Raw genomic sequence first — 22,392 nt, forward strand, 5'->3', positions numbered from 1 at the left:
CCAGAGGCCATGACCCAGTCTCACTCAGTGGTGTAATGTTTACATCCTGGGGTATTTCTCTCTAGCCTAAATGATTGTCAGGGCCCTTGGGGGTATTTTTTTCCTCACACTCATAAAAAGCAGTGTGGGTCTGCTACTTTAAGTACAAGGCCTGGAGGGCAGTGAAAAGACAGGCTTGATATGTCTTACACTGAGACTGCTCTGGATAAAACTACAGCCAATGGTCTTTTGAATCTCTAGCACAAATATTGCAGTGCAAGACCCAAATGTGAGAAATGAAACAGGCACTTCTGAAAACACACGCTACAGCACTAACACTTCCATGATGTTGGGACTGTGATAAAGTTAAATCTTCATGCTTTCACCCTGTGAATTTGAATCTTGATACTGTCGGTTTCTGTAGGCCCAAGCACAACTGTGAAATGTGCATTCAGATAAAAACAGCTTTACTGGTACATAAAACTCACACAGGTGTGTAACACAAACTATGCAAATTTAATGCCGTTTGAACATTGGTGACAACAGAAATATTCAACAAAGGCTGCTTTTGAAAAAGTAGTAAATTAGGCCAGTAGTCTCAGCCGTGGAGGGAAGTAACATTTCTCTTTTGTTTTCACAAAGTGTAGTTTAAAACATTTCATGATGTTACCATTTCACTCAAAGTTCAGGGTGAAGCGGCAGCAAAACATCAAGTAAGCACGCAGTCAGCCATTAACTTACAAAAGTGCTGGTACAGCAGTGGTACAAATATTTCTCCGCTGTTTTGTAAAGAAGGATGAATTTAACCTCCTCGTGATGTCGGACGGCTTGCTCTCCGAGTTTTGTGTTGAATCAGGCTTTACATCTTTTTTCAGCCTTTTAATTGAATCACTGAGGTGTGGATGGATGGGACCCAGGCCTGGTCTGTGGTTGCTGAGACGTATCATTCCTAATGCCCGCCTGTAATAGACCTTTACTGACTGCTTTGGACCGCCTCCACCGATTGATTGTATTGACTCATCCAGTTTACCACTGACGCAAGAGGGAATGTTGTTGACCCGTATTAAACTGGACCAGAGCTACAGTGACCCTTATTACAGGCCGATTTTCTTTTAGCGACAAAAAAAATCACCTAATTCCACTATTTGAAAAGATAGCAGGCAAATCCACTGTGATTTGATTGTCATTAATCGTATTATTGCTATTATAATTTTTTGCATCATATTTTTTGCATCACAGCTCTTGTGTTTTAGAAATGTATTTCAATATACTGTCTAGCTTCTGTTGATATAACTTGCATGGGGAGTTATCACAGGGAGAATACTTCTGTTCCTCGATTTTCTCTACTTTTCTCTTTGCCTCCTGAAGGACTGAAGAAAGTTCGTAATCCGGATCGAATGTACAGATCAGCAGTGTGTTATGCTGGCCATGGTCCACCTAAGAGTATCAGTGATGACACAGAGATGAACAGTAAGAGTCGGTTATTAATACTGCATTGCTGCTCAAAGAGGCCACTAGCTGGTCAATCTATTATTCATTCATTGATTCATTTATTTACTTCTTGATTTCATCTGTCCCCATGCCCCCCACCCTATTCTTTTATTCTCCTCAAACACAACACCCCCTCTGGCTGCTCTGTTGATTGAAGTGTCTGCTTTACAGGATCACGCTGTCAATAGCTGAAGTGTTGTCGTTAACTAAGAGTGATTGTTTCAGGTTGAGGCCAGGGGATCAAGACCTGAGCAGACCCTCAGAGAGAAAGCTTACACTCTGAGCCATCAATTATGGTCCTGTACATGTACTTGCCTTTTTTCCTGCATCTAATACTGTTTGATAGCTGCAAAATATCAACCCAAGTTACAGTATGACTTATATTTTATATGCAAAACCAATTTTGCATTTGAAATGCAAATTGTACAAGTGCAAAAGTGTTTATGCATTGCTGAAAAATAGTATCCTATGATTTTTCTTTCCTTCAAAAGGATTAATCTTAGCCTTTGCCTTTCTCTCATTACGTCTGTGCACTATGAGAACTGTAGACTAGGGGCAAAGAACAAAGACAACACAACATCATAGCTGAGGTTTTTATGACTTGTAAAAAACAGCGTCTGTAGGAATTGCCTCAGTGCACTTACAAGACTGTGCACAAGCGCTGTTTTCTGTCACAACCAAAACAAATCTGTCAGAAATGTAGGCCAAAGTCTTGATTTTATTTGTGGGTGATTTTCCCTTCGTTCGTTTTTAGAGGATGTGTAAGATTTTCTTTCTTTTTTTTGCCTTTGTCTTTACCCATTGAAGAAACTGTCCTCTGTAAAGCAGGTTGCTTCATAACAGAGAGGAGCCCCCTCATTGTATTGTTAATGAATACACCAGTCTCTTCACTGCTGGAAGACTCTGTTGATCTAGACTAGAGACTTGAGTAATTAACTGTGCTCATGTATTGTCATTTCAAAGTAGAGTCTGAAATCACCCCCAACCTCTTGTTATACCCCTCACTCAATATCTGTCACTGAGAGAGTACTGCTACACCAAACATTTGGGGTATTTTTAACAGAGAATATTTTAAAAGATTTAATGGCAGGGGACAGCTTGTGCAGCCCTGTGAAAAAAAAAACAGGCTGAAACAGGGACATTGTTGATAGACTTTTGGGTTACCCCCTCATGTGTGACAGCTATGACTGACAATACGTTTTGCCAGACTTGCTGTTTTCCCTCATGTTATTGCATGGTATTACAGTATCATGTACTCATGTCAGACACCCTGTTTAATGCATTCAGCCTGGAGGGTTTTTTTGCCCCACCAGGACACTCTGTAGCAGAATATAGCAGCTCAAACAGGCAGGTAAACCATTGATCTGAGTAATCGTTGGAATAATTGTGAGAGTAGTTATGATACAGAGTGAAAGGCGTTGTTTGTGTGCATGTCTAAGCAAGAGGGAGAAAGGGAAAGAGAACCAGAGCAAGAGAGGGAGTGTGAGAGAGAGACCTCACCTCTGCTCTCCTTGAGATGGGATTTTTATGGATGGGTGAGCTTGGTGAGGGCTGAGAACACATAAAGAGTCATTTTCAGTTTGTTGCAGGCAGTTAACCATGTGTGCATGTTTGTTGAACTTCCAGTAATAGGCCTAGTGTTTTTTTCAGCTGTTTGACTCTTTGACAGTCTTTCCTTATTATGCTATATTACACTATGCTATTATAACCACACGCAGCCATAGTGTGTCCAGCATATAGCCATTGAGGGAATGCAAACAGTGCACACTGCTTATGCTGCATCTTGTTTGATTGTAGCACAGTTGCATAAGTAACAGTGTCCGGTGAGATTTAGTGTAATTCAGATCTCTCACTGGCAGCCAGACTCTTTCTATCTCTCCCACTGAGAGAAAAAACAATACTTTTTGCATCTTTTACAACAGCTGTTGTGTGTGTTGCAGGTCAAACACTCATCCTACAGTAGATGCTATCTCTGGAATCAATGTAATGTTTTTTTTCCTTGCAGTTTTGCTGTAAAGTAACAATACCACAGTGAAGTTCAGTCAGACTTTTTTTTTTTTTTGCCTGTGGGCGGTTAGTAATTTCACTGTATGTAAGAGTGTTATCAAACTGGCTATAGGCCAAATGATAAAGATAATTGTTTTCCCCAGCCTACACTAACACATGGCTATTTTAAGTCTAGCAACTCCTCTCCATGTCCCCATCAAGAGCCATCAGGCTGTGGGGAGACTGGCCCTTGGACTATAGGCCAATCAATGTTATTACTGCCAGGGAAATTTGACACTGCTTAAATTGGTCCGTGTAAAGCCCAGCTCAGGATCTCCCACAAGTAGCAGGCTACAGACTTTGGTTTAATCAAGTGCTGTGTTCACTAGTGGCTACTGAGTACCACTAGTCTTCATAACAGATGCAGTGTAAAATCTGTGATCTAGATATTCATGTGCAAATGAAATAATGTCTGATGAAATGTTGTGACATTTCCAGCCTCTAGAGTTTTTGGATTTTGATGGATCATGTACAGCCAAAATGTGACAAAATGAGAAAAAAGTTTCATAAATATCAGTTAATATTGTAATGAGCCTGGAAGTCATGACATTTGGTCACAAATGATTATTGATCTTAGCAAGAATTTTAGGGCTTAGGTGAATCACAGGAAAGTGTCCTAATCTGAAGGCTACACAGGCAAGATCCTATTACTGTAAATGCCTTCAAACGTTAACCCCCCCACCCCCTTTTTCCTTTCCTCCTACTTCAGTCATGCCTCACAACCTGATTGATCACTTTTAATTGACAGCATGTCATCAGTTGACCACTGGCCCTAGGCTGTGTCCCTGCATTACATTTTTTTGTCAAGATTTTCTTCTTCTACTGCCAATTCTTTGTAACTGCTTTCACCATGTTAACCTGTCACTGCACCTTTGCCTTTGGTCTGAGCTTTAAGTCCATTCTGTCACTGGACTGATTTGACATCTTGCCTCCTATAGAACTGGTCATTATACTTGCTGCATGACACATCCCACACATTCCAATTGTAGATTGTTTCAATTTAGATACTTGCCATATCTCTCATCATATCTCTGCCTTTCACCAAATATATTTTTATACACATCATTGTGCATGCTGTAGAAAGTGCCTGCAAGTAGGGTGTGTAATATTTTTTATGTGCATGCTGTGAATTAATGTTATTTATGCCTTATATTTCCTTCCTTCTTGCCTATCGTAATATACCTATGCCTTTGTGTTTTTCAGTGTGCATGCATGTTTTGTGTTCACACTAAAAGAAGATGCTTTTCTTTTTTAAATCTTTTTTTGTCAAACCCACTACTATTGATGCAAGTACAGTGATTCAAATAATAAATGATGTGTTTCCGTCCCTCTTACTGTGACAGAATATCTGTTGTGTTTTTTTTTTTCAAATGTATAGTTTTGGATCAAACATTATTGTTAGTTGCAGAGAGTGTCAGAGATGAGCGTGCATCACCAGGTGAAACAGTGCTGCTTAGTTAGTCTTTAGTCAAAACAATTCAGTGTTGACAAGTAAGTTAATGTCAGTCAAATATAGGCATCATATTCGGAAACGTACAAAACAGACAATTCTTTTTGTTATCTAACTTTGATGACTTGTTGCTTGGCTACAGCAGATGAAGGATTATATTTTGGTTTTTCAGTTGATGAAATATGAATTAAACTCATTAGACTAACCAGGCACGTTTTGGAGCTAATCTGTTAGGGGCATTTTTAGTCCAGCCTAGTGAATGGCTATCATCTGAGCTAATGATAACAGACACTGCCATAGGCCTAATACAGTTTCACAGCACTTCTTATTGGACATAGATGAAAGCCAAATGCATCCACACTTTGTTCTTTTGTGATTCACCTCCCACATGTTTCAGGTATAGCTAGAAAAGAACAGATACTGTTACACTGCTCTTCACATCCTTGAGCCATATTAGCCACTGAACTGTTGTGGAAAACGTTTGCATTCAAACTGTTACTTTGGATATGCACCGCCAGCAGCAATTTGTTGAATGATCTATGGCAAAAACATTAGCTTGCAATTTCTCCACAATGTGGGCACAGATTAAAAAGAAAAACTGTCACTCCCAGAGTGCTGTGAGACAGAGACGGAAGAGACAGGGTTTTGCGTTCAGGGCTTGGATATTGATTAAAGATTTGTTTTTGTCAGCCTTTCCAGTCTCATGACCCTCGCACTTGTCTCTAGGGTGGGGCTGGAGCAAGCTAGCATGACAGATACCCTTAAATTTGGCCCATGTGTTAGCTTAGCAGCCGGGATCAGTAATAATCCAAACATCAGCACACAGAAATATATGACAGAGGGTGATCTGAATTATGAAGGGACTTACATCGCCTGCCTATGTTGAGAACACAAATGGCACCATGAAAGCTTCAGACCTGTAGCCTGTGTGTTGAAAAGAGCTCCTCTCCCCATTTACCCTTTTGTATGTGAGCTCGCTCATCAAGACCCAGAATGTAATTGGCTCCAGTGTGCCAGCTCAGCTCAGCACATCCTCTCATGTAACAAGCTCTGGTATCAGCCTGTCTTGCACTTTAGTGTTTTACAACCAAATAGTAGTTTTCTGTGTATCCCTTTCTTGGCTAATGTACAAGCAGTCATTAAGCCTGCTGTTTAGACTGTAAAATAAATATTAAACTTTACATGGGAAATGCAAAGAAGTAGAATTTCTTACAGGCTTTGATTAGATTCAAGTTAAGAGAAAAAAAAGCCACATTTACATTTTCAAAGCCAAGTTTTTGTCGGTAAATTTCTGTTTATGCTCTGATCAAATCAGATAATTTTATAAGAAAGTGCTTGTCTATATTCCATAAACCTATTCCAAATCTGGCATCCACGCTATTCTCCTGTGGGTTGTTTTCAGCTGATGCACAAACTACAGTATATGTAGATATCAATGCCACAGTGGACAGGTCTTTAATTAGTGAGCAATACTTTGTTGGAACACTCACAGTTCCTCCTTCACATCTGTGGAAATGCCCGGTGGAAAGAAAAGACGACACACAGTACAGCAGCTGAAATATTATTAGTGTGGATAAATAGCAGCTGCGAGAACAAAACATTTTAGAGTTATGAGAGCATAATGCTGTAGAAAAGAAACCTCAGCACTCAACAACAGTTGTGTGGAGTTTACTTGTGTGTGCTTTGAGAGCCTTGTATAAAAACGTTCTTGTGTAAAAACAAGGCCTCTCTCAAGTTAGTCGAGGACTCCCAGATTAGGCAAGGCCGGCTCTGAACATCAGAAAAAGAAGAACCACTTCTAAAACACATGGTTTATTTAACAGCACAAAGAATAGTGCACTGTTTGGAACATGACAGTAGTTAGGCTGTCCTTCAAAGAAATCCAGTCATCTGGATCTGAGATAGATAAAGTACTATAGGGTAATGGTTAATAGATAGAACAGCTTTTTTTCTCTGCAGTGTTTATTTAGCAGCAGAAATGAACATGAACACTGGCCTGTCTTCAATAAATAAAGACTATGTCTATGATATGGCATGTGCCCTTATGATGCTCTGGCAGGCCTGTGTTGCAGCCATACTTGTTCTTGCTTGTTTTAGGAGCTTTTGCCTTCAGTCTGTTCTTCAGCAAGTCAAACACATGCTCATTGAATTGAGGTCACATGATTAACCTGGCTAGTCAATCAAACTCCAAATGTGGCCATGAAAGGAAAAAAAACAACAAAAAAAAACTTGTAGGTTTTTCAAACTGTGCATCCCCAGGGGGGCGTGGGAGAGACATGAGGCAAAAGCTGTGTGAGCTAAAATGTCGGTGTTCTGAAAATAACGAGAAGTTAGTTACTGCAGTTTGGCGCCTTGAACACGGTCAGCAGTTTGATGCAGTAGTTTGTAGACAGTTCAAACCCACTGGTGACTGGACACTGTGTGGAGTTTGCATGTTCTCCCCTTGTCTATGAGACTTTTGTCTGGGCTTCCCTGGCACATTTGGTATGCTTACATGCACATTAGTAATCTAATCATTCCTACGTTTTAGCATAACCTGATTTGAAAAGTATCCATGTAATGTTGAAGGATTAAGAGAAACCCAGTTAACACCTTGTTAAACGTGCAGGGTTTACACAGGTTTCTCTGTTGCTTGAGGCATTGGTAGTTGACAAATACAAGACTGGCATTTCAAAGTAAAATGCAGTTATGTTGCAGTTGTGTCACCTTTTCATGTGCACAGCATACTGAACTGAGATGTGCTTTGCATAATTCAGGGGCCCGTGGCAGAGAGAGTTGTAGAGCCAACAATACTTTGTACAAAAACATGTTGTGCAATGACCGGTGTAATTATAAGGTTGTGAAATGATTAAAACCAAGTGAGAGACAAGCATTTCAATGCATTTGTCAAGATCCTCTGTGCTGCATTTTTTTCATCAGTATTTTAGCCTGCTGGCAGATTGGGCAGACATATCCTCCTACAGTAGATTTTTATCCTGAGTCTCTTGGTGAAAAAATCCTCAGTGTACTTGAGACATATTCCAATCCTGCTCTGTCTGGTGTTGATGGTGTCATAGGAGCGTGTGCCAGAGGGCAGCATTGAATCCTGAATAATCTGTGCAGAGACAGACTTGCCATATGTATCTGGTGCCACTGCTGTCTGTCAGTTACAAAGAGCAAATCTTCAGAGCACATGTTTCAGAATGGGAGATGGCCAAGACTTTGTACTGACCCGTGCTTTATCAGAGTCTGATTTTCTGCTTGTGAGTGCGCTTCAATATTGAAGGCCTCTGCTCTTCCTGGTCCTTGTAGTAAATGATAACAAATATGTAGCTCTGCATTAAAGCAACAGCAACTTACAGCTTTGAGCTTAGGTTAGTACTGCATAATAATAAAGAGCCTACATGTAAGAACAACTTTCCTTTTTCTTCGGTGCCTCTCTGATCATTCAGTTGCAGCATGTTTTCTAGTTCTGACAGTGAAACCGCTCTCGTGGTACCTAGGAGCAGATGCTGCATGTGATTCTTAATTGGGCATTGCGAATGATTACAGATACCTGTGCGGCTCATATAAAACAGAGTCTACATGCAGAATTATAGGTACAGATGGAAATGGCAGATAGTACAGATCTACTCTTGCGTTGCTTTGGGAGCAATGATGTTCTACCTTACGAGTTACACTCAGAGGCTTCAAGCCAGCAGCGTCTCTGTGGACCAGCTGTGGCAATAGTAGCACTCTGTTCTTGCTGTGATGTATAGCAAGCTACACATCCTCCTGTTATATCCTCATAATCAAGTGCACTTTTGTATTATTTGTATTGGATTTAAAATAGTATTTTCCTTCAGTTGAACTTTTTCTCTCTTTTTCTACACTCAAACACTGATATCAGCTACCCCAGAGATCCATACTCAGCACTCGTATTTAAGCTTTTTTTCTGTCTCTCCTTTTACTTTCCCATTTTTTCTTAAGTATCCAAACCAAGAATTATATAAATCTGAAAAACCATTGCTGGGTCTGTGATATTTGTTTTATAGTTGTAATTTATTTTCAAGCTAAATTAAATTACAAATAGATGCAGTATTTTGCATTACCTTTAGTGAATTTATTCACATTCAGTCCACATCCATTAAACTGAATAGATTCATTTTCAAAATGTGTACTGGATTCTGCATCTAATTCAGCTAATTTAATACTAAATGTATTAGAAGTGTGGTATGTATAAAGTTAAGAAACTCACGATCTGTATTGATGAATGACAGAAATAACCTGAACTTTACTGGCAGCCACAGAAACAAGATAAGCTCATAATGTTGGCTTAAAATAAAATATTTCCTCAGTGACACAATATATAATACATAAGTCTGCTGAATCTCTGTTTTAATGAGCTCTTCATTGTTTCCACACTTGTTAGATGTGGATGCATCTGAGATTTTTTTGTTTTTGACTAGCGCTGTAGTTTGTCTCCAGTGACCTCTTAAAAAAGGTTCCTCTGCCATTTCACAATGATTGACAATCACTGATTTTCTGCATTTAATCTCATTGTTAATGAAAAGATCCTCATTTTGTATGTAAATTACTAAAATTATTGCCTCATAAGCCTATATTTCATGTACTGATGAAAACAACACCACAAAACTATAATAGGATTCTTCAGGATATTATAAATTCAACATGTTTTTCTCTCCCTAAACAAATATAATTTGTTCACGCTTAAGGAATCTGCATATTTGAGCATGAAGAAAGCAATGGAATAAAATGAACATTTGAATGCATCCATGCATGAAGGCATCTTTAAGCCTTACTCTTTTATAATGCTTGTGAGCTGATTGTGAAATGTAAATTATAGATTGAACGACATATATTATGATGTAAGCATTGGGCCTGGAAATTGTAATTATTTCCCTGAATAATGTACCATATTCTGGCTTGCAGCACACAGATTCCCATACTAAATCCCCATACACTATAAAATCACTCAAGGGTGTTTATTGTGTCTAAATAATGAATAGACACAGCCTTTACAAGTAGACAGTGAACTCCCCTGATAGAATGCATTTCACAGTAAAATAATTTAGCCAAGCACGAAATAAAATGTATGCAATACCCTATTCTTAAATTAATTTCCTAATTCAGTTGGGGATTGTTATTTTACAGTCAACGTTTTGTTGCACACAGACTGGTAAAGAGGGAGATGAGCAAGTCAATAAAGTATGATGTTTGTGCTAAATATTCTGTTTTGTCTTGCTCTTGTTGTAGATGAACATGGACATTTGAAAATATACCTGCCCAAGAAGCTGCTTGAATGTCTACCAAAATGCACCTCGCTGCCAAAGGAGAGACACCGGTGGAACACTAATGAGGTAAGGCCACCGCTCCTTATCGCACCACTTTCTACTCAATCCATCTCTTTACAAAGGTACCCGTCCGAAAGACATGCTGTTCTCTCAGGACCTTTTGGGACAGATTAGTAAGTCACGTGGCCTTGCTTTAAAACAACATAACACCTTACCATGTGGTTTCTTTTACCTGCTCACATAGGCCACATGCTTAGCACGTGCCATATTCAATGTATTTAAATACATTAGGTTTAGTTCATTATCTTGTGTCCCCCCTTTAGGTTACAGCTGTTGGATATGTCTGCATCAACTAACAGACAGTGTTAGTGGTATGCAAGGTTTCACAGGATCTACTATTTATTTTCTTACTGTATTTTATATTTTTTTATTGCATTTAAAGTGCAACTTCAAAAACATCTCGAAGGACATCCCATTTGAAATACTTTAAGCAAAATTCTTATAAAATTGATCGTTTTAATATTGACCCAAAGCTTCCTTTAATGAGTCTTTTAGCTGCATCACAAATTTTTTTTCCGATCACAGCAAACAGCCTGACCTTTGATTGTGATGTTCTGTGGTCGAATTTATGAATAAACCACTAAATAGACAATCCATTCTCTTCCTCTAGCCTCAGTTTAAACTGAGACAGTTATAAAATGCCTCTCATCTTGTAGTCTATGTTTACCATGGATTTGCCAGTGCTCATTCTGCTAGGAAACCCTGTTTGGAATAAATTGAAGGTTAATGTCAATTGCACATCGAGCCTTATTCACAAAACTTCACTCCTGCTGTATTTAGAAAGCATTATGAGGGGCTCTCGATGGAAACATAAACAGTGTTTAACATTGACGCTGTGACAGCTCAAGGTGTCTCGCATTTCATATTTGCATCACATTAGGGGAGATAACGCACCACTTTACATTTTCTCTCTTGAAAATCAAGCCCCAAACACTTTGCTTTTTTTAAGATGTCACACATGCTTTCTGCTGTGGTTTTACTTGTCCTGTTACTCTCCTATAAGACAGATATTTTAAATTGTTTTTAATCACTTACTTAAAGGTAAATATGTGCACCTTTTTGGAGTCCATAGAAAGGTGAATGGCTGCACTGCTGCTGAAATCATTAACCAATGATTTAAGACACGTATTGATTCACTTGATATTTGGTACTATTTTCTAAATGTAAAAAAAGACGCAAGCATAGGATTTGTTCTCTCAGAAAAGCATAATCATAGCATCAAAAATATTACAAAATAAAAATGAATATGTTTTAACAATTTACATGCTACCCATAGAAAGTGATTTGCTTATGGATTATTTTACTACCTGCAACTGCATCCTTAATAGATGCTCATGCGCCAACCTGCCCATTTTCTTAGGGGACTTGTTGATATATTTATCACTTTCATGTCCACCATTGATAGATGAATAACGGCTTCTTCTCCTTTTCAGCGAATAACTGCTAGTAATTAGATCTAAACACACTCCATGACAAATCTCAGAACCAATATGCAAAAATCAACCATCCATGCTTTTGATTAACAAATTGTGACCATATAAATATAGTCATCTGCAGCAATGAAAGTTAATTGACTGAAAAACAACCAGATGATAAGGCACCAGACAGGCTCATTTCTAAGGAACAGGATATTCAAAAAGACAATCTGTCATTGACATACAGTGCTAACAAGTACAAGTATTGAAATACACTGACTTTGTGTAGCTGGAAATTTTAGAAAAGAGATGAAAGGGTTCGTTTATCTGTAGACAAACATGCAGTGGTGATTGATAAAGCAGGGAATAGTCATATTCCCCTATACTGTACATCACTTGCTGTCTCCATCCAAGTCTCCATCTGTTCTGTATCTTTGCTCACTAGCCCTGCCCTAATTATGAAAATAATGTATAATGCTTGTGTGTTTCTAATTGGCTGATGTTGTAACTTGTTTGCCCTGTATGACCTGCATTGTGCTTCTAGCAGTCTAAATTAATTAACATGGCTTTGAAATTGATCTCAAAATGCAAGTCTAAGCATTTGCTGGGGATAAATGCTGTCGGCCACAGTTGTTAGCATGTCTTGTCATTTATTACCAAATTAAATCACAACAGACATATTTTAGGAAAAGCAGCATGTTAGTGTGTGTTAGTGGGTGCAGATTATTCTCTGGTTGTTTGGCAGGCTGATAACGTTGAATAAGATCTGAAAATAAGTCGTGTGAATACAAATAGTGTTTTCCAGGGTTGAAGAGACCGTGGCAACCTTTCTTAAAATCAAGGACGTTTCTTTTTTGTGCAGACCATGCAAATCTGAGTGTTTGTGCCTCACTGGTGGCAGACAAGCAGGAAGGGAGGGATCAGAGAGACTTGTCGATGCAATTGTGTGACTCTTAGTGAAAGTGACACCTCATCAATTCTGTGCATATTTCTGGCACTAGCTCAGCATGCTTAATGCACTAATTTCCTAACTTTTTCCATTCAACTAATCTCAGTAGTCTGGTAGGTTAGGACTGCTATTGCTCATCTGAGCAAAAGTAAAAAATGTTGTGTGATATAATATGTCATGGTTATTTTTCTTATGTGGTGGTTATAAGGTCCTGACAGCTTGGCTTATTTTATGTTTTAAAACTATGCTTCAGGTGGTGTAACACTCTCTGGCAGACATACTGAAGATCCACGAGTTCATTGAAAATGACTGATTAATTTATTATTCTATTAGTGCATTGCCCGAAAATTAATCAGCAGCTATTTTGTGTTTTTTAATCAGTTGATTGTGGAAGTAAATTTGAAGCCGAAATGCTTCTGTCCCTGCAATTAAAATAACAGGATTTGCTATTTTTATTTATTATTTGTTATTATTATTATTTTTACAGTTTTACATTATGATTTATGGGATATATTGGTGCTCCTGCAACAATATATGCAATTTATCTTTGGGCTGCACTGTTGGTCACTCAAAAGAAGACATTTGATGATGCTACACTGGAATAGTTCAGTATTGTGGCTAATAGCTCTGGCTTGCTAATAAACCAAAAAGGCTTACTGGTTGCTTATGTTGAATGTGGCAGCTCCTCTCCAGCTTACAAATGTTTGTTTGACTTAGTAACTTACAATGTAACTTAGTAAAGTAACTCTTTTCATTGAAGCAAGTTTATTATGTATCTATTCATTATTTGTGAACAGTGGCATATCCAGTGGACTTATTTGCATTTTTTGCATTCCTGATGTGCAGAGCTACATGAAAGCTGCACATAGAGTGTGAAAGAATATTCATAAAGTCACTTGTGTATTGGTGTATTGTAAGTATATCCTCCTTTCCACCACCCACTTTTTGCAGCTGTACATTATTCACACCTTGTTCAAATGTGGAATAATTTAGTTTCAGTTTCATTCATGAAGAGTTACACTCTTTGTTTTATTTTTGGCGGAAATTATTGAGGATCCAACTTACTGCTTGAAATCTTTATCTCGAAGGAGAGGGAGTAAGGGTTGTGGAGTTGCTGGTGAGGTTGTGAAACTAATGCAGAACCATTCATTTCTATTTCATTCTTCTGATTCCCTTATGTAGTTTCATGAGAAAAAGGTGTTCGGGAATACATTTCAAGCATTTACTGGAAAATTAGATAAACCAATCACATCAAAATTCAAGGCGAATGATAGGATAGAAAGTTCAACATTATTCTTGCCATTGAATCACGAAAAGTGTGAAAGGTACGGATATGCTATCAGCTTTCAAATTATCGGTGGGAAAGAAGAACCTGACAGTGCTTGAGAATTTACTTAGCAACTGTAGCAGAGAAAAAACAAGACATTATTGAAAGAAATACAAAAGTAGGTCATGATTGAAATAAGACTTTTGTAGAAATGATCAGTGACATTTCTGTAATCTGTCATCCGTTAAAACTAGAGAAGACGATACTCCACTTTACAGTGAGTAAGTTTGCACAGGAAAATAGAAAGACTTCCACTAGGTCTACATTTACCTTGTTTGTGTAACTGCTCTTTCAACCATTGATGTCCTCCTGTCTCTCAAGTGAGACACATAGCAACAAATCGGCACAGAATTCCCCTCAGGTTTGCAGCGAGCTGCCGTTGTCTGCTTGGTGCTCTGGCACGGTGACCTCTATTTTGCTAGACATTTCGGTTGAGATTAGAATCTTTTAAAAGAAGGACATGTCACACAGGAGGGGCTTTAAGCTTATATCCCTTTCAAGATCAAACAGAGTCAGCCTGATGTTTGGTTGTGCTGGCATGAAGGTTGCAGGACTTAGGATGTGCTGGCGAATTGCAATTTCACTAGTGCTATTTTCAAGATGGACTTCTTGCTCTTTGGTTTACTTTTGAGACTGTATGTTATTATAAGATTCAAAGCAAGTGCACCATCTGTTGGGAAAATACCAGTCAAAGAAAGGAGTTGATTTGATTGAGGCTGAACTTTTCTGCTATTCGGTTTGCCCCTTAACTATGTACTTCTGTAACAGCTCTGGTGGGCATAGAGTTTGAATGACAGCATTTATGACTCGCCACTGGAGTCTTGAGCAATATTTTTTCTGCCACAACATGCTAGATTAGAGCACTCGGTGTTTGCCTCCTTGTAGACATAAACCTTGCTGACTTTTAACAAGTGCTCAAATGTGTTACATTATAAAGCGCTGACAAACAGAGGGAATTTTCCAATTTTGGTGAAGTGACTCAGTCTTAAAAAGCAGAGACAAGACGTACACCATGAAGCCTTGGTTGAGAGAGGACACTGGGCCTAAGCTGGTGTGACACCCTCAGCCTTAAATGAACGGCACAACGCTCTGAGTACTGTGAGCTTCCACTCAGCTTAGAGGGGACTGCTTCTGAACTGGTGCTGAACCAAAGCAGACAAGAGAGCATCAGCTCAGGCCTCCACCGGCCTGCTACCCATTTAATGCCTCTGTCATCAGGAATAATCCTCTCTGCCTCATGCCACCGCCAGCAGCAGCACAGCATGGTGCCTACATGCAATATGCCACTGCTCAGGACAGAGCAGGACCACCAGCAGAAACACTTAGTGGACTCACTGGGCACTGGGTGTAATAGGCAGAGAAGAAGTGATCAAGACCACAGCAATTGAAATTAAAGGTGAGGACAAATAAACCTGAGAGACTGTCAGTAACATTATAAGACAGGCACTCTAATGACAAGCGTAATTAGATGCTGTGCAGAGTAATCATTCTCTCCTTATCTCTGACTAAAACATAATTTCTGTTTACCTGCTCCAAGCCACCGTTATATCTGGATTCCTGCTGTTATGGTTTTAGACAATAATACATTCCCTTGAAAACAATCACAGGAATACAGAGGGGAAATTAATATTTTTTTAAATCTTTTATTCTTTGAATACAGCAATGACTCTTTTTTGATTTTTAACTAAAATATTTAATTGAAAATATGAACGCATGCCACAACAATGACTTTGCATCTCACATGTGTATAATGGAGGGGTCATTCTTTACTGGCAATAAACATACACTAATTTCCGTCCACCCTTTTATCGCTTTGCTGCAGTCATCTAGTTTCTTACTTTTCTCTGATTTGTTTTCCCCCAAGAAACTGGTTTGTGGAGGTGGGAAGCGATTATTATCTGCAGTGCTGAGCTGTATCAGACGGATCCAGAAACAACTCATCTTGCTATTAATGCACTGTGCTTACTAGTTGACAGTTTAAGCAATCACTAAACTTATAAAATACATGGCCTTGGCTGTTTAGTTTCCCTAAAGCTGAATAGTTTAATGTTACATTAAATAAACATGCAATAATTTATTTGGGCATTAACAGAGATGCTGCTTTATTTCAGGCGAGGCAAGGTGCCTCTGCTGCAAAATAATGTTGGGAACCTTGTGCAGCCTTTTTCATTTGGTGTGCATGTTATTAAATAGCAGACTGTAACGTATAGTGAGTATGCCTGCATTTATTCACAGCACTGTATTCAACAGCAGCTCAGCCCTGGAGTTTAAAGCAGGACTTAGAGTTTGGGTCTGAAACGCGTGGTGCAAAAGCAGGAGCAACCCCTTTGGAATCTTCTGACCTCATTAAAACACAGGCTGGATAAAAGCTTCCTCCTATGGATTAGTACGACTCATATTAGAGGGATCTGACTGTACTTGTCAAATTACCAGGTGCTATTTCACTATTGCCAGTTCTGAATTTCTGCCCGTGCCAAACCTCAACTGTCAGTGTTGTTTTTATGGACATCATTGCAGGGAGAATTCACCTAATCGAACACAAGGTCATGCTTGATTAAATATTTATCTTCATTTGAGCTCCTTGCCATGCATGGCTTTCTCTGCAGAGAGTAATTAAAATGACTCCCACCAATTGCAAAATGTTTACGGAAATGTTCATTAGCTTCTCTGGGACAATCAGTGCAAGATAAAGGTCATGTTTGTCCATCTATCAGTTTTGTTTATCTGTTTGTTTGTTGTTGTTGTGGCTCTTTTTTTCTGGGCTGGATTCACATGGTGCATCTTCAGTAACAGGTACTGAGAACTTGTCACTGAACAGAGTAAGTGCAGTGCATCCTGTGGGGATCTTTTTTAACCAAGGTTCAGGATTTATTTATATCAGCTCATTGAACTACTCAGTTGAGGTTTAGATGGCGAAATGCCTGCACAATTTATTTCGGCTGCTCAGAGAGCACAGTTATTCAGTCACAGTGTTGCAGTATGACAACTTTTCACTATTTCTCTTCAAAGTGTTTTTAATAGGAACACGCAGGCTAATTTATGTCTATGTGTAGAGTCTGTGTTGAGTGATCATATACTTTCATCTACTATAGTTTCCACTCAATTACAGCTAACAAAATATATTTCATGATACTTTTTTCATCACATTTGGCTTGTGAGAGTAGAAGACAGGAAGATACAGAATTGGTAGAGTTTCTTTGGATGGCTGACTTCAATGTAACTTCCTGTGAGCTTGATAGCTTTACTGATTGCTTGTGTTGTAGCTTACTGTGAAGTGTCAATTGTGAGGGTACGGTGTAGTGAGGCAATTGTAATAGGAACCCACCAGTCAGGTCATGCAGGGAGTCCTGCTTGCTATAGGGACCCTTTCTTTTTCCTCTGGATGCACATATCCAAGCGGGGGTCCTCAGTATCCTCTGAAGGCAGGGGTATCCATTCAAAATTGCCTGACCTCTATTGTAGCAGATACAGGTCACTCCACCTCCTGTGGGAAACCTCTAAATTGAACCCAGCTTGTGTCTTTGATTTCTTTCCAGCTCCCTCTTCCTCTGGTTTCCCTCCTTTACTCTTATCTTCTGTCTCTCTCCCTTTTCCCTCATGTGTTCACTGAGCTGCAAAGCTATTCAGGTATAGACGGAAAGATTTCTACCTTTCCCTCTGAATTGCTGGGTCAGGATTTTTCTGTGCGGAACCATTTTGTAATGGAGTTTAACTTTATTTACTAGATAAAGGAAAATGAGTTCTGCATTTGATGTGTGCATCTATGCATCAATAAACTGTTATATTGTTCCATATACAGTAGATGTTCATATGAGTGAATACCTCTGTTCTGTCAGGCATGAGTCATATTGAATGGCAGGAGTATTCTCATTTTCACTGCCATGATCCTCTTTGTAATCTAAGTTGCCTCTATGAACTTTGAAAACTTGTATGTTTTTGAACTGAGTCTTACAAAATAGGGTATTTTTCTCCCTATGATTCTAACAAACACATATAAGCTCTAACAAAATAATATTTTGAGGCAGCATTCTTTCTTTTAAGAAATTTTGGGCTCGTGATTCAGTTGTGTTCACTTATATAAACTTTCTTCACTTAGGAAGGTATTCTATCCTCTCTTTAGGATTTGGAAAAGCTATTCATTTGCAAGAACTTTGTTCATTCTTTACTTTTTTTCATTACTCAAATTTATCAAATAATAAGATATTCTGGAAAAAAAAAATCAAATGAAAAGAATATCTCCTGCAGCAATTAACTGATATGAAATTAACAACAAGCAGCGTCTAACCATTTAAATACAGAGGGAATTATAACAAATTGGCCAAAATGGAAACAAAAAGAAAACCAAACAGGAGCTTGAGGAAAATCTGCTGTTCACAGCGGAGGTACATCAGAGAAAACATATAATAAAAAAGAAAATTTAGTACCACAGGAGTGCCAACTGACAAGAGTAGACCGAAAAAAAAAAAAAAAGATGCATGGAAAAAGATTGCAAACAAAATGAATGCCAGCTTTGCTCTTGTCATTTGTGCCCTGTGGAATACTAAAAAAGTGGTTTAACATCCTGTCAGAAGTGTGTCAGGAGATTGCAGCTTACAAGAAGGCCGGTGCTGCAACTGGTAAGATATAAAATTATTCAATTCTGAATTATGCATATTGCTCCAGATAATGTATTGTTCATGACCAATGCTATATTGTTCAGCGAGTGTGCTTAATGTTTTGGGACTGCTGCCTGTACAATCAGTTTCTCAGGCTGACATCATAGTGTATGTTAGGAAAACAAAGTAGGAAGAGGCATGTTCTGCTGTGTACTGCAGGTAAAGTAGCCTTTGCAGGGAACAAAATTTGTTACTCTGACACAGATGTGGACAGTCAAACAAATGACGGTGTAGTAGGAACGAATGTGTACCTGTAAGTGAGTAGCTGTACGGTACTTGCAGTATTTCCCTTGACTCATGTGCTACTTGTTCAGACTGACTACATATCTTTCCACCTGATTTTATCCTAATGAGAGACATACTGTACCATTTCCACACATGACACTGATCCCTCTCTCTAGATGTCTGTTCACAGCTCAGTGTCAATGTAGCAAAAAACAGTGTTCCTCTGTAATATTAGATATTTTTGAGAAACAGTCTTTTTTATTTGGTCTAATTTGGTGCATATCTTCAACATTTAATTAAATGTTGTATTTTATTGACCATGACTGTTTTTAACTTAGTGTCTGAACCAAATGCTGTAGTACAAAAAAAAAATTTATAAAAAATACTATGTCCAAAATTGCTAAATAGTTTTTCATATTTATAGACAGTATTATTATTAATAATTTTTGCCACAAACATTTGATAAAGGTGATATAATAGGGAAATGAGCATTACGCATTGTAATAAAAACAAAATAAGAAAAAAAATCATATTTAATATTTTAGTATTTGCATGGGTAGAAATTTTTAATTCTATTTTATGTCACATTTTACCACATAAGTATTTTTGCAGCAGATTCTCATATTTCATGAGTTTAAAATCAAGTCTGTGAGAAGCATTAAGTATCATTGTGGCAAATTGTGATGTCAAGTGTGTTTTGTTGGAGTTGTTGAAGAGGGTATGGGATCTCCTGTAAATTAACAGAACATAAAAGTTACAATTTGAATTAATCTTACCCTGTTTTTTTTTTATCCTATTTTCTAAATATTATGCTTGAATTAAAGGTCACACACTGTAGAATCTACTCTTTAAATGCAGCTAAATATGTAGGTGAAGTTGTGTTTAACACTGACACTAACTAGACTTCCCAAGTCATTACTCACTGTCATTCTTTCCTTTGACTTTAACCTAATCTGTATAAAATAACTTTAAAAGATGTAGCTAATTATTACCCTACTAGCTTGGATACTTTATGTGGCGGAATTATAGATCAGATATGATCCAGAGTTTCTGAAAATCTTGATTAGTTCCTGGAAGACATGTATGTCTTTAGCAGAATGACTAGTTTTTGTCTGAATATTTATTTATATGATATCTTGTCCATCCTCTGTAGTATATCTTAAGTACACCCTTACCATCTTTACAGTTTTGACGGAGTACTTCCACATCTGAACAAACATTATCTCGGTTGAACTCCTTGTGGAAATCTCCAATAAAATTGTACCTGGGCAGAGCTCAGGCTGAGTTAATATTTGGAGGCTTTCCGTTTTTGTTGTCTGTTTTTAGACGTTCTAAGTTGTTTTGCAATGCTTCATGTGGCTCAGTATTTTTTAAGCTCTACTGCTTGTCCCATTTTGTATTTTGCCAAGGTTAAAGAACAGCATTGGCCGGCAGAAGAACACCATGTATGTGTTTATTTTTGTTGAGAGAGTGAAAGCGGGGAGAGAGGCTACTTCAACTATTCCTTAGAGGATGGAGGATCTTTTTTAGAGTATCAAAGGAGCACGTCATTTCCACACTACAAAATATAACATGTTATGATGGAGTCGAGCTTAGAAGATACTTTATATGGCACCGGATGGAGGAGGCTGTCCTGACTTATATTGGATGTTTCACAGACGTTCTCCAGGAAATCCCTTTGACTGTTCCTTGGACTCGGTTGGAAGCCTGGCGTTTGGGCAATCAGTAAAAAGCCACATGGGTTCCACTGATTCATGGCATCCTTCCTGCTCACCCTACTCACTTTCTTTGGTCCATCTCTCCCTATCTCTGTCTCTCTCTTGCTGTCTCTCTTGTTGTGTGTTGGTCTTTGATCTCTAAAGGTCCTTGAGAATGAGGAGCCAGCAACAACAGCAGGCAAGGATTCTCTGTGGGCCTGTTTGGATCCCAGCCCATCATGCCCTTTTCTATCTGATGGACAGCTCCAGGCATGGCAGTGCCTCTATTGCCCTGCTGCATTAGGCCTTCATCTGATTAAACCCTCTCTCATTGTCAGAGGTGGGGAACTAGAACTAGGGCTATCACTGACCTTGTTTCTTAGCAGCAGGGACAGCCTTAAAATGTAAGCCTTCTCTTGTGTTTATCTATACTTTAATGACTTGAATGATACTTTATGCTAAACTAAAGAAGCTGTCAGCTGATAGTTGCAGTTCTTCTCGATTTTGGAGAAATGTGTGTTTAATGGAGCCATACACTGTCAGTCATATATTTTTATTTTTAGCTCTTGCGCTTAATGTGTTAAGCATTTATAACATTTGCAGATAAGGAACCTGAGCATTTGGCAGGTTGACACGCCTGTGGATCCAAAGCTGACTGGGCTGTCATAAAACCTGACTGTTACATCTAGAAACAAGAGTGACTAACTAACAAGGTGTTTGTGTCAAATCTGAGATGCTGATATTAGTCCAGTTTCAAATCTTCCAAAAATAATCAGATCAAGTGATTGTAGAGTTTTTTCAGCAGATCAATTATATCCTATTTTAAATTAATATTTAAAAAATATCAGCATTCTAATTAGTCAGATGCCATATTTTTCTAGTGTACTCACCTACACTTGCACAGTTGAATCATTCTTTTATATGTAATTTAATTTAAGGGTTTGCCTTTTCTATCAGCAGTATGAGTGAAATATATCTTACTTTGTTACATTACCCAGGCATAGGTCACCCTGACCTTTTGGGTTTTGTATTTGTATTTCACTGAATCACAGTATCAAAGGTTATTACCCATAAGTTCAGTGTTTTGTTTTTTTTTTCCTATCAAAGCTACCCATTCAGGCAGCTTGTAGGATTCTAGTCCAGCAGGATTCAGGCGTCCTTTTGGTTGGATGTCCTTGAGCCCTTTGTTCATCTGGGCAGTATGTGAAGTCCCCTTTCTCTTCGAGATGTTTACACATCAATAAAACTGGCTGAATTTTAAAAATAAAGCTGACAAGGACAATGATCCATCCCCAAGGCCCCAGATCCAGGATTGAGCAAGTTCTTAAAAACCTTTTTTAGCAAGGATAACGGTGCAGAATAAGGAAGGTCTCAGTAGGTTTGTCTTGTAATGCTTGTTTCAGAAGTGATAGGTCACTTACACTGTTAGGATTTGAGTATCCTTTGACTGAATTCAACTTGTCTTGGTGTTTTTCTCCAATCACCTGAATGTTTAAAAGTTCTGCAGCAGTCTTTGAGATACTACTGAGAAATTATTTTCAATAAGGTACATTGGATAAAAGTCGAGGACGAAACTGTTTTGCAGTGAAGAATGAATTATACTAAACTTTGAAGAAAGTGGACAAATGATGAGTGACAGCACAGTGAGGTATTCATTTTATTACTTAGCTCTCCCCTTTGAATAGATTCTGTACTTCTGTATTTTATATCTTCCCAGAGTGATCTGTGCAGCTTATTTGGAAAAGAAATCTCTGGCAGGTGAAGTTTATGGAGTTGCTGCAGGGCAGTCTATTGTGAGTTACTCAGTAGCAGAAACTACAAAGTG

At 38.4% G+C, this 22,392-nt stretch overlaps 1 protein-coding gene across 3 annotated transcripts in view; it reads left to right on the forward strand.

Moving 5' to 3' along the window:
- camta1a (calmodulin binding transcription activator 1a) overlaps nucleotides 1-22,392 on the forward strand; it is a 263,949-nt gene that overhangs the window by 2,130 nt on the left and 239,427 nt on the right. For all 3 annotated transcript variants that reach the window (XM_026367142.1, XM_026367144.1, XM_026367143.1), the window contains exons 2-3: nucleotides 1,348-1,449; nucleotides 10,202-10,305. In XM_026367142.1, coding sequence (XP_026222927.1) covers nucleotides 1,348-1,449; nucleotides 10,202-10,305 — 206 coding nt within the window. The remainder of the gene's footprint in view (nucleotides 1-1,347; nucleotides 1,450-10,201; nucleotides 10,306-22,392) is intronic.

The sequence above is a fragment of the Anabas testudineus genome, chromosome 7, assembly GCF_900324465.2.
Source record: "Anabas testudineus chromosome 7, fAnaTes1.2, whole genome shotgun sequence".
Lineage (NCBI taxonomy): Eukaryota > Metazoa > Chordata > Actinopteri > Anabantiformes > Anabantidae > Anabas > Anabas testudineus.